Below are 12,968 nucleotides of genomic sequence, written 5' to 3'. Positions count from 1 at the left end.
TCATTGTTTCAGAGCTTCAGGTTTTGACAGGTAGCATTGTAAAAAGATCTTCCTGGTGGCTCCGACGGTAAAGAGTCTGCCTGCAATGTGGAAGATCCCCCGGAGAAGGACATAGCAATCCACTCCAGTATTCTTGCCTGGAGAATTCCATGGACAGAGGAGCCAGGAAGGCTGCAGTCCATGGGGTCACAAAGAGTCGGACACGATGGACCGACTGACAAATACACACATACACACGAGTTGTAGAAAGAGCGCTGGACTAAAAGTCTGAAGGTCTGGTTTTGGCTCTTGCATGAAGAATGAAAACCCTCTCTACTTCCACATGGTCGCTCACATGTCGAGCAGTTTTGAAGAACAGTGAGACCTTGGTGAAGCCACTGAGTCTTCTCTGGCCCTAGTCCTTCACCTGGAAAATCAGGAGGGTAGAAATAGATCAGTGTTTTCCTGAAGCATCTTCCCTGGAGCACTGATTTGGTGGACTAGTTAATACATATTCCATGAAAAGAGATTTCATATCATTTAAATTAGGATATCCTGGGGCTTCTCGGAGAGTTTAGTGTTGCATCATGAGGGAGATAGTCTGCACATCTGCTGTGTTCACCCAAGTTGCTTGACCAGGAAGATTCTTTTTCATACTGTAGCCTGTGAGACAGAGAAACGTTCAGTATAACACACTCCAGAAACACTACTACGGCGCTCTGCTCAGTCGTGTCTGACTCTGCAAATCCATGGACTGTAGCCTGCCAGGCTCCTCTGTCCATGGGATTTCCCAGGCAAGAATACTGGAGTGGGTTGCCATTTTCTCCTCCACGGGATCTTCCCAACCCAGGGATTGAATCTGTGTCTTCTGCATTGCAGGAGGATTTTTTTTTTTTTTTTTTTTAAACCACTGAGCCATTAGGAAGTCCTTGAGAAACACTAGGCTACATCATTTCTTTCAGCTTACGAGTTGCATGCTTCTGTGAATATACTAAAAGCCACTGAATTGTACATTTTAAAAGGGAAGAATTTTCTCAAAGCTGTTACATAAAAATTTTTTTCATAGTTCTTGAATTTTCAGAACTGTGTGACTACCTGGCATTTCTGCCTTTTACAATTTATTTTTTAATTCCTCTTTGGAAAAACCCATATACCAGCTTGCTCATTTGACATCCTTTACAGAGAAGGTCATTCAGCTCTAGGAAAAGTTTCAAAGTCACCTTCCTAATTATGGCTTCTATTTGTTTCTCTCATTTAAGTCTCTGTGGATATTAATCCCCTCCATCAGTTTCCCAGGTTTTTCTGTTTATCTTGAATTTCCTGTTTTATTTTGTGTAGGGTGTGACTCTCTGCAGACTTGTTTTTATGTATTTTTATGGTCTTTGTTTTTCTGGGTTAATTCTTTGTATCATCTTCTCCTCCACTCGTGTTGAAAATTCGTTGATAGCACCTTTAAAATAAATATATTTCTTTTAAATTTACTGCCATCTCTCATATAGATTCCTCCTCTGCAATTTTCAAAGGCAGCATAGGGTAGCTGAGCTCAAAACAGACTCTTCCACTTCCTGGCTGGCTGAGCTTTCTGAGCCTGTGTCCTTGTCTGTAAAGAGAGGACAGTGCCTCCCCTGTCAGCCTTAAATAATGTAGCATGGATTCTGCAAAGGGCTAAGCATACGATGCTTGGTCAGGACTTTTCCTGTTTAGACAGAATTGTGTCTTGGTTGTAAATCCAGGATAAAGCATTTCCCCTCACAAATTTTGTCAAAGTCATGGTCCTTACTGTTGAGGGACCAAGGAAATCCTGCAACTGGTGCATTATTCAGCTCCTCTACCCTTACTGGTGGATTTGGTTACATAACTCGCTTACCAAGGAGGGTGCTGTCCATTTACATGGAGGTGCTGAAAACACTGTCACTGTATTCCACTTGTGTGTAATCAGAGATTTGTAGCCTGTAATGGAGAAGGCCTTCTGGAGGGGATGCCAAGAGAACTAGAAAAAGCCTGTGTCCCAAAATAAACTTACAATTTGATTATGAAGACTGGAATGTGAATGCATGAAAAGGTGATTGTATAAGACAGTAACAAGGGCTAGATGAGTGGGTGGTGGTTGTGGGTGGTGATGACTGAAGAGGAACTGGAGGTGACTGGGAGGGGAGTTGGTCTGTAGATTGAGAGGCACGGAGGTGAGGACTGTTGGCTTTGGAATCTTGCTTCCCATTTCAACAGCTCTCCCTCTAACAGGCATGTGATAAAGAGTGCCACATGTTAGCTTTAATGTTGGCGATGATTAGAGCAGAATAAGCTTTTTTCAGCAGTGATCTTTGAAGGTAGGGGACTTCCCTCATGGTCCAGTGATCATGACTTCACCTTCCAGTGCAGGGGGTGTGGGTTTGATCCCTGGTCTGGGAGCTAAGATCCCACATGCCTCATGGCCAAAAAAACAGAACAGACACAGTATTGTAACAAGTTCAATAAAGACTTTAAAATGGTCCACTTAAAAAGGTCTTAAAAATTTTTTTTTAATGTAGCATAAGAATGTATATTTTCAACTACCTTGTTAGATCCCTTGGAGAAGGAAATATCTACCCACTCTAGCATTCTTGCCTGGGAAATCCCACGGACAGAGGAGCCTGGCAGGCTGCAGTCCACGGTCTCTCAAAGAGTCAGACATGACTGAGCAACTAACACACTTTGTAATGTCTAAAAAAATGCATATTCGTTTGGAAACATGGTAAAATATGAAAGTACTTCAAAGAACAGATACAAATCTTGTATTCCAGAAATAGCTACTGTTTACCTTTTTCCAGGTTCCAGAGTATTGCCTAGAATTATCAGTTGTAGATGTGTGTCTTCTAAATAGTCAATCACAGTAGGCTCTGGGGGAGTTCTCATGTCAGAAATGTGCACAGGCCATGAAAGAGTACGTGGGGATTCCCAGAGCATCCCTGTGGTGTAGAAGTCTGGGCATCATCCACTAATCTGTAATCTGTGTAGTTGGCAGGAACGCATGGCATTCGTCCAGTGCTTAGGGACTCACTGCATTTGCTAAGAAATGTGCTACAATGTCACCGTCTTTTCTTGCCGAGTCTCTTTCATTTCTCATGTTGTTCACATCAGACAGTCCCTCCCTTATATATGGGATTTCATTAGGAATTTCAGAGGACTCTTCTTATAGCCTTTGCACTTACTCAACGTTCTTACTTTAAACACAGTCCCCATCAACATTTCTGAGGAGGTTGGCTTGTATGAACACATCTCAGGAATTCTGCCTGTGTCTAACAAACTCTGCTGACCGATTACTTAAAACGTCTTGAGAGAACGTGCCTGTGTTTCAGACACTTAACTTGTCTAACAGAACTGAGGATTCCCAAAGCAGACACAGCGCCATCCACTGGGGCAGTGCCCTTCCCCAGTAGCCGGGTCCACGGGAGAGACTATCCGTCAGTGCTCTCTCCTCCCTGGGGTCTGACCCAAGTTAGGTGACACCAGCATCATTTGAAGGCCAGCGGACTGGCTCTGAGCTGAGACCGCTCTGTCTGGGAGTTGGTGCGGTCATTTAATGTTAAACACACCCTTGAGGTGGGACAGGAGAAAACTGCTCGCTTGGGAAGCAGAGTCTTGGCACTTCAGATTCAGGGTTGTCTGGAACTTGCTTTCCCTTTGGCACTGGAGTTTGGGCCAGGCCCCTGAAACAACTTGGCTTTGTTTCCATTTTTGCTTTTTTCGCAACTCTAGAAATGGGACTTTTTGCTCAGTCGCTGAATCAAGAGAATCCTGTCAGCTTGCTATTGCTAGTGAAAATCTTTGAGTAAAATAGGATGTGGCACTAAGCTTATATAAAATGCTGACTCTGAAAATTATTCATACTTACTATGACTTCACAGTGTGCTCTGAGATCTATACATTGATTCTTTTGTTCGTTTATTTGGCTTCGCTGGGTCTTAGTGGCAGCCCACGGGGTCTTTGATCTTTGCTGTGGCATGGGGATCTTTTTCAGTTGCAACGTGTGGGATCTAGTTCCCAGATCAGGGATCGAACCCAGGCCCCCAGCATTGAGAGCACGGAGTCTTAGCCCCTGGACCACCAGGGAGGTCCCACCATCTCTACTTTCTTAATAGCTTAAAAATATATTAATGTGGAGATATCAACAGAATAACTTAATTGTTTTAAATTGGGTAGAAAATGTTGCCCATGGTCTGTCTGTCCCTTTGTATTACATGTTTTATTTTCTTTGGTCCCCTTCAGGCAAGAGCACTCACTTGTAATATTTGTGGTAGGCTCTTGACTCAAACGGCTCTTACTTATACCTGTTAGATAAAAGAGGAATTTCTCTAGTTTTTTTTTATTTTTTAACCTCTAGGTGACCACAAGCAGAGTTGTAAAAACAGTTTACACCATCTAAAGGAATGTAGAAGATGAAGCAAATAAAAGAGTTTGTATAATAAGAAAAAAGTAACTGTCAGGGGAACAAAATAATAATTAAGTTAATTAATTTTAATTTAATTAATAAAATTTATTAATTAATAGAAATAATACAAAATATTAGTTGTCTAAATTCATTTATGTTTACCATATCTCTATACAAAAGATTATAACTAAGATTAGGATAAAAAAGAAATCTAACAAACTAGATACATAGCTAACTAAAAATATTTAAATGGTGATACAAAAATAAAAGCTTAAGTGTAGACAAAATAAATCAGGTGTATGTGAATGGAAAAAAAAAGACAGTAATGATAATTTCAGAATTGAAGGCAAAATGTATTAAATGGAATAAAGCTGGTTTCAAACGTTATGGTACTTGACAACCAAACTAACAATCCTAAAGTATTTCTTCCTAAGAAATAGTATTTTTTCTTAAACATAATAAGAATCTGGCAGAAATACAATTATGAGAATCTAACAACTCTTCCATTCTTCACTATATTTTATAATGAAGTACTGACTTCTCTGCTCAGTTTTGCTATAATCCTAATACTGTTCTAAATGCAGGAGACCCAGTTTGATTTCTGGGTCAGGAAGATCCGCTGGAGAAGGGATAGGCTACCCACCCCAGTATTCTTGGGCTTCCCTTGTGACTCAACTGGTAAAGAATCCGCCTGCAATTTGAGACCCCTGGTTGGGAAGGTCTGGGGTTCGACCCCTAGGTTGGGAAGATCCCCTGCTGAAGGGAGTGGCTACCCACTCCAGTATTCTGGCTTGGAGAATTCCATGGACCATATAGTCCATGGGGTTGCAAAGAGTCAGACACGACTGAGCAACTTTCACACTCTAATAGTGCTCTAAAAAAATTAACTTTACTAATTAAAAACAAACCTGGAATGTTTTCCAGTGTTCTGAAATAATTTGTGAGAAGCTGAATTACTAATTACTGCATTGTTGTTGTTCAGCCACTAAGTCGTGTCTATTTTCGACCACATGGAGTGCAGCACACCATACTTCCCTGTCCTTCACTTATCTCCTGGAGTTAGCTCAAACTCATGTCCATTGAGTCAGTTATGCCATCCAACCATCTCCTCCTCTTTTGTCCCTTTCTCCTCCTGCCTTCAGTCTTTCCCAGCATCAAGGTCTTTTTCAGTGAGTTGGCTCTTCACATCAGGTGGCCACAGTATTGGAGCTTCAGCTTCAGCACCAGTCCTTCCAAAGAATATTCAGGGTTGATTTCCTTTAGGGTTGATTAGTTTGATCTCCTCCTGTCCAAGGGACTCTCAAGAGTCTTCTCCAGCACCTCAGTTCGAAAGCATCTGCTCAGCCGTCTTTATGGTCCAGCTCGCACATCCATACATGACTACTGGAAAAATGACTAGATGAACCTTTGTCAGCAGTGTGATATCTCTGCTTTTTGATATGCTGTCTAGATTTGTCATAGCTTTTCTTTCAAGGAGTAAGCATCTTTTAATTTTGTGGCTTCAGTCAATCTGCAGTGATTTTGTAGCCCAAGAAAATGAAATCTGACACTGTTTCCACTGTTTCCCCATCTATTTGCCATGAAGTGATGGGACCAGATGCCATGATCTTCAATTTTTGAATGTTGAGTTTTAAGTCAACTTTTTCACTCTGCTCTTTCATTTTCATCAAGAGGCTCTTTGCGGGGGGCGGGGGGGGTGGGGGGTGGGAAGAGGCTCTTTAGTTCTTCAATTTCTGCCATAATGGTGGTGCCATCTGCATATCTGAGGTTATTGATATTTCTCCCAGCAATCTTGATTCTAGCTTGTTCTTCATCCAGCCCAGCATTTCACATGATGTACTTTGCATATAAGTTAAATAAGCAGGGTGACAATACAGCCTTGACGTACTCCTTTCCTGACTTGGAACCAGTCCAGTTCTAACTGTTACTTCTTGACCTGCATACAGATTTCTCAGGAAGGCAGATAAGTTGGTCTGGTATTCCCTTCTCTTGAAAAACTTTCCATAGTTTGTTGTGATTCACACAGTCAAAAGATTTAGCATAGTCAATGAAGCAGAAGTAGATGTTTTTCTGAAATTCCTTTGCTTTTTCTGTGATCCAGCAGATGTTGTCAGTTTGATCTCTGGTTCTTCTTTTCTTTTCTTAATCCAACTTGAATATCTGGAATTTCTCTGTTCACGTACTATTGAAGCCTAGCTTGAAGAATTTTTAGCATTACCTTGCTAGTATGTGAAATGCGTGCAATTGTGTGGTAGTTTGAACATTCTTTGGCTTTTTCCTTCTTTGGGATTGGAATGAAAACTAATGTTTTCCTTTCTATTAGAATAAAGCAAGTATGTGTTCAGAGGTTGCTAATAATCAGTATTTTAACTGGTGTGTGTGTGTGTGCATGCGCGTGCACACTCGCTCAGTCCCTCAGTTATGTCCGACCCCCTGGACTGTAGCCCACCAGGCTTCTCTGTCCATGGGATTTTCCAGGCAAGGATCCTGGAGTGCGTTGCCATTTCCTCCTCCAGCGGCTCTTCCCGACCCAGGGGTCGAACCCCTGTCTCTCTTGCACTGCAAGTGTGTCCTTTACCAGTGAGCCCCTGGGAAAGCCCTTTTTAACCAGTGGTCCTAACCAGTTACAGTTGTCTGTTGTAAATGCAGAGACAGCACTGTCATTATGTGCAAATGGTTTGAATGTTTCATTGGAAAATCCAAAAGAAAAACATTTAAGAATTTTAAGAATTCCTGAGTGTAACAGACATTATACTTGGAAAAAAAAAATCCAGAGATTTCCACATACCAGCACTATTCACTTGGAGAATAAAATGGAGCAACAGATCCTTTTTATAGTTCCAGCAAAAGATATAAAATGCCAAAGACGACTCCTCAGGAAGTCCTGAGTAACTGGAAAAACACTTGGTATCTCTGTAAGGACAGTGCAGTAGCTGTCAGTCCCGCTGCTTTTAATTTGGCAATAAATATGCTCCATTTAATCTGGCAGAGATTCGTGCTTTTATTCTTCATGGCTTCCTCTGGAGGCAGATTAAAGCTTGCCAACGCTTTTTCCTTCCTTTTACCAGTAAGGAAACTGAGGCGTGTAGTCGTTTTTATGACACAGTGTATCAGGGCACAGTTTATGAGACAGAAGCCTGTGTGATACTAACTCTTGATGTCCTAGCTTTTTCATACTAATCTGTTCTCTATATTTTCTTCAGGGTACATGTAGTTCTTTAAAAATTAAGCTGGGAATTGAGTGTCAAATTGAGACTAATTCTCCTTTCTCTGCTGAGTTGTGGATATTTTAATTTGTAACCATAAGGACTCCCATGGATCACTTTTGTTTTAAATTGTTTTGGTGAAAAGAGGGAAATATATTTCTACAATTTTAATGACTGTTCATCCTAATTCCTTAATGAGTGATCAGAATAGAAGTGGAATTAATTTTGTAGCTATGCTTGCTCCTGGGATAATGCCGTTAAGTTCCATCAACAGTCTCAGTACTTTCCAGTTCTGTTTGGGTGCTTATAACACAAAGAGCCTGGGACTTTCTTCACAGTTTAATTTTTATTTTATTGATTTACTTATTTAGTTGGCTAGCAGTGTCAGGTCTTAGTTGCTGCACGTGGCATCTTAGAACCCTGACCAGGGATCAAACCTGGGCCCCCTGCATTGGGAGCTTGGAGTCTTAGCCACTGGGCCACCAAGGAAATCCCCACAGTTTAAAGAGGTATACTGCTCTGGTTTCCCAAGACGTTCCTAACAAATTAGCACAAACTTCATGGCTTAAAATGACAGAAATTTTCTCTCTAACAATTCTGGAGGCTCGAAGTCCAAAGTCAGTTTCTCTGGGTACAAATCAGGGTGGAGGCTATAGGGAAACTCCATTCCTTGCATTTTGCCTCTGGTGGTCACGTAGATTCCTGGACTGTGGCTATATCACTCCGATCTCTGCCTCTGTGGTCACAATGCCATCATCTCTACTTCCATCAGGCTTCCCTGGTGGCTCAAATGGTAAAGAATCTACCTACAATGCAAGAGACCCAGGTTCAATCCCTGGGTCAGGAAGATCTCCTGGAGAAGGAAACTGCAACCCACTCCAGTATTCTTGCCTGGGAAATCCCAAGGACAGAGAGGCTGGTGGTCTCCAGTCCATGGGGCGGCAAGAGTTGGACACGACTTAGCGACTAAACCACCACCCAGTTGCATCAGCTCTCTCTCTCTGTTTCCCTCTTGTAGAGATACTGCTGATTGCATTTAGTGCCCTCTGGATAATCCAGGAACTGGCTCTCTTCTCCAGATCCTTCATTTAATCATACCTGCATCCCTCTCCCTGAAGAATGCATGCTCTGGAGGCAGTTGGAGCAGAATTTACATACTAGTCAATTCCTAGCCCCCAACCCTGGCCAAGCTACTTAACCTCCTTGAACTTCAGTGCCTTCATCTGAAAATGGAACTAACACACTCCTATCTCAGACTCTTTGAAAGGGTTAAGGGAAATAATGTTGATTCAGCTGTTACTTGGTTTCTTATTTTCTTGAGTTCACAGCTTAGTTTTGACTCATCTGTGTGTCTCCGGAGCCCATTCCATCCCGGGCACAGTGGTTGACTGACAAATGTTGACTGAGTAGTTTTCTGTCCTCTGAAGGGCAGTGTGGCATAGCACTGCCATCTGCTGGGGTCAGCTCGGTAGTGATGGCCCATCCCTGTGTGAGAGTTGAGAGCCATTAACTTGGGAAACTGAGGAGATCCATGCAAAGCAGAGATCCTGACACTGTGGTTTCTGTGTAAATGGGCTAAGTTGAGTGCATGTGTGATGCAAGGGAAGAACTTTTTTTATTAATTTATTTTTGGCTGTGCTGGGTCTTCATTGCTGTGTGGGCTTTCTCTATTGTGGCAGCTGGGGGGCTACTTTCTAGTTGCACCGGCTTCTGGTTGCTGTGACTTCCTTGTTGCAGAGTACAGGCTCAGAGGTTATGGTGCATAGGTTCAGTTGCTCAGTTCAGTTGATCTGTGGCATCTTCCCAGACCAGGGATCAAACTTGTGTCTCCTGCATTGGCAGATGGATTCTTGACCGCTAAACCACCAGGAAGGTCCAGGAAGGAACGATTGATCCAGAAAGTTATAAATGGGTATGATGAATGTACAGATCTTTCCACACACGTGCTTTTCATAGGAGATTGATTTTTTTTTACCTTTGGTATCTTGGCTTTGTGGCCTTCCCCGGTGGCTCAGCAGTAAAAGAATCTGCCTGCAATACAGGAGATGCAGGTTCCATCCCTGGGTCGGGAAGATCCCCTGGAGGAGAAAATGGCAACCCACTCTGGTATTCTTGCCTGGAGAGTCCTATGGACAGAGGAACATGGCTGGCTACGGTCCTTTGGGTCGAAAAAGAGACACAACAGAGCAACTAAACACATGCATACACACGGGCACACACACACACACACACACACACACACACCCCTCGGCTTTGTGCTCAAAATCAGTGTAAACATCTCAAGGTCAGAGAAGAGCGCTTGTTTCATTCCTGTGAGTGTCCCCTCAACGCGGTGTTGAGCTCCTTGAGAATACAAGCTAGTGGGCCACACACACACTGTGTGTGTGTGCTGTGACTGCTGGCGAGCTCTTGTGGGGGTGACACGAGACTGGGTGCTCAGTGTGAAGCTGGCTGCCGGCAGAGTGAAGTGTTACCGTGGGGCAGGAGCAGTTACTGGCCCAGCTGTGGCCTTGGGTCCTGAGTCATTTGGCTTCCAGTGCTCCTGAGTCGCAGACTGTCCTGCACATCTCCTTGCTGACTCATCTGTGCCCTGTGTAGGGTCCAGGGGCCTCCTGCAGTGATCGGGCATCACAGCACTGAGGAATGTGGTGGGGGCTGGGCTCAGGGGACCAACAGCCCCTCTTCTTAGACCCTTCATGCCCCAGTCTGGCTGCTTGCGGGGAGAAGAGGCAGCCTGACCATCAGAAAGGGAGTTCCCGGGGAGTAGCAAAAGGGGAGATGCACAGGATGGAGGGCTGAGGACAGGGTGGATGAGCATTGCATTGCAGGCACCCTCGGGAGGGAGAAAGGAACACTTCTGAGCATGCATCAGGACTTTGGGACATTTAGGATTTATACTCCTTAATGATATGTGATACTTAATGCCTGTCGTTGCCATATTTAGGGTTTAATCTACCTCCCTTTCATCCTGATGATGCCTTTTAGGTGTTCTTAACCAGTTGCTTATGGCCTTGGATCAGCAGACTTTGAAAGAGATCTTTCGTGGAAGGAAAAACTAAATGTATTTAACCAGGAAAGAATAGGACAGACGTTTGATGAGTCTCTCGGTTCTAGACAGTACTGGATGAATGCAAAGCTAGGAAGTAAAATCTGGATCCTCAGTTTCTAAAGTGTCCAGAGAAGAGAGGTGATGACCGGAAGCAATCTGACAACAGCCCTGAGTTGTGGGTCAAGAGTGAGGGGGTCCCAGAAGGGAGAGCAGCTGAGGCTGGATCTGGGGACTGGCTCCCGACAGTGCTGACTGCGAGTCTCTCGGGTCCAGTGGGTATACACAGGAGGAGGACATACAGTCCCTCTTCTGTCAAAGTCACCTGTACTAAGGAGCCAGATCAGCTCATCACTATAGTCCGCCAGAGCCCCCGGGACAGAAGGGGCTGTGGGCCAAGCCCTCCCGGAGGTCTTTCTGGCTGAGCAGAAGTGCTCTGAGCACTGTTTAGCTCACAACCGTGGACGGGGCCATTTCCCCAGAAGTCTTTAAATCACTCTTTTCTATAACTGCTTAATCTGTTTAAAGTAACTAGAAGGGAAAAGATGCTTTTGAATTTGGGAAAACAACGCTTTTGTTGTTCAGTCGCTCAGTTGCGTTAGACTCTCTGCTACCCCATGGACTGCAACACGCCAGGCTTCCCTGTCCTTCACCATCTCCCGGAGCTTGCTCAAGCTCATGAACTTTGAGTCGGTGATGCTATCCAACCATCTCATCCTCTGTCGCAGTGTTAATGATAGATCTTAAGCCAGTGACTCTGTTCTCATTTTCTTCCTTAGTGTCAAATCAACAGTGCCTTGACTTCCTTCCATACTGCTCTGGAACTTGCAGTAGACCAGAGAGAAATCCAGCATGTTTGTCTCTATGAAATTGGTAAGTGTTGAATGTCGGTCCAGCCTCCTGTCATGACATAGTATATTAACACAGCAGTTTCTGTCCAGCTTCTTGTCCTGCAAGTGTTAATGCATTCCTTTGCGCTTTGTCACTGTAAATGCTGTTCAGTTTGTGTCTTTGTGAAATGCCGGCTGCCTTTTATAATAACAGGACTTTGTTACTGTAGCGCAAGTAGCGATACTTATCTCAGTGAATTCTCATTACTTCTTTCCAATAATTTGTTCCTCTGACGATTTGACTCTAAGCTAATAGGCACAGTTAAATGAATTGAGTCAGAACCCAATTTTGACTCTTTTATTGGACTGGATATTAGAATTCAGAACTATTATCTCCTCCCTCCCACCAATGTGTACCTGAGAGGAAAAGTCCGGCTTAGGAGAGATTGAGTGCACGGATTCCAAGCCCAGTTAGCTCTTCTACCAGCTAACTAGGAGACTTCGCCCCACAATAGCCCTTGGAGCAGCTGTGTGGTTTAGATGAAAGTACCTGAATGAGTGTGAGGCAGGGTGCTTGGCACACGTGTTAGCCACTTCCTCCTGCTTCTCCCCTCCTGGAGATGCATATATAAACAGCCCTGGAGGCATTTGTTTGCCCAAGATTTAGCCCCCCTCTCCCCTCCGCTAAATCTGTTGCTATATATATATATATATTTTTTTTTTGGCTGACTGCACTAAAATACATTAGTGATTCCATAATCCTTGACTGTGACAGTGGCTTAATTATGCTGAGAAGCATAAACACAACCTTGGACTTGAAACAACAGGAACAAATTTTAGTAAGGGATTCATGCTTTTTAGAGTTTGAGCCAAGACTGCAAGCTCACACTGTATATAGCACACATACCAGGAATGAAGTGGGGAGCAGAGATGGGAGAAAAGATGAGATGGTGATGAGAACCAAAAGGGAAATTGAGACTCCAAAGGCTGTCATCAGAGACACCAAAGAAGAGATGGGGGAAGCCTGGGGAGGCAGTTGTCACCTGGCAGCGTGGACCTTACAGTGCCTGCTGCTTGCTTGCCTGCCATAGATGTATTTGTCTTCCTGAATCTTTTTTTTTTTTTTAAAGAAGAGTGCTGATTGAGAATTGCCCAGTAAACAGTATTATGTTTTATACATCTGTCATAGCTTAGAAAATGAAGATCAAATGTGATCCAGTGGGAAATACATTTTTCTGTAGTTTAAACTTTGCTGGGGGTCTTCCCTGATGTTTCAGTGATAAAGAACCCACCTGCCAATGCAGGAAGTTCGAGTTTGATCCTGGGGTCAGGAAGGTCCCCTGGAGAAGGAGATGGCAACCCTCTTCAATATTCTTGTCTGGGAAATCCCATGGACAGAAGAGCCTGGGGGACTACAGTCCATGGCGTCACAAAAAAGACATGACTTAGCAACTAGACAACAACAACCAGCTCTGCTGGAGCTCTGGTTTGTAGCCATA

The 12,968-nt window shown here is 43.6% G+C and overlaps 1 protein-coding gene across 1 annotated transcript in view; it reads left to right on the top strand.

Moving 5' to 3' along the window:
* The window catches only part of TTC39C (tetratricopeptide repeat domain 39C), a 96,422-nt gene that overhangs the window by 68,678 nt on the left and 14,776 nt on the right, over positions 1 to 12,968 (top strand). Inside the window, exon 7 of the mRNA XM_065932450.1 lies at positions 11,419 to 11,512. Coding sequence (XP_065788522.1) covers positions 11,419 to 11,512 — 94 coding nt within the window. The remainder of the gene's footprint in view (positions 1 to 11,418; positions 11,513 to 12,968) is intronic.

Source organism: Muntiacus reevesi, chromosome 4, assembly GCF_963930625.1.
Source record: "Muntiacus reevesi chromosome 4, mMunRee1.1, whole genome shotgun sequence".
In the NCBI taxonomy this organism is placed as follows: Eukaryota; Metazoa; Chordata; class Mammalia; order Artiodactyla; family Cervidae; genus Muntiacus; species Muntiacus reevesi.
Note: the sequence above shows the minus strand (reverse complement) of the source record. Positions and strands in the feature narration are given on the sequence as shown.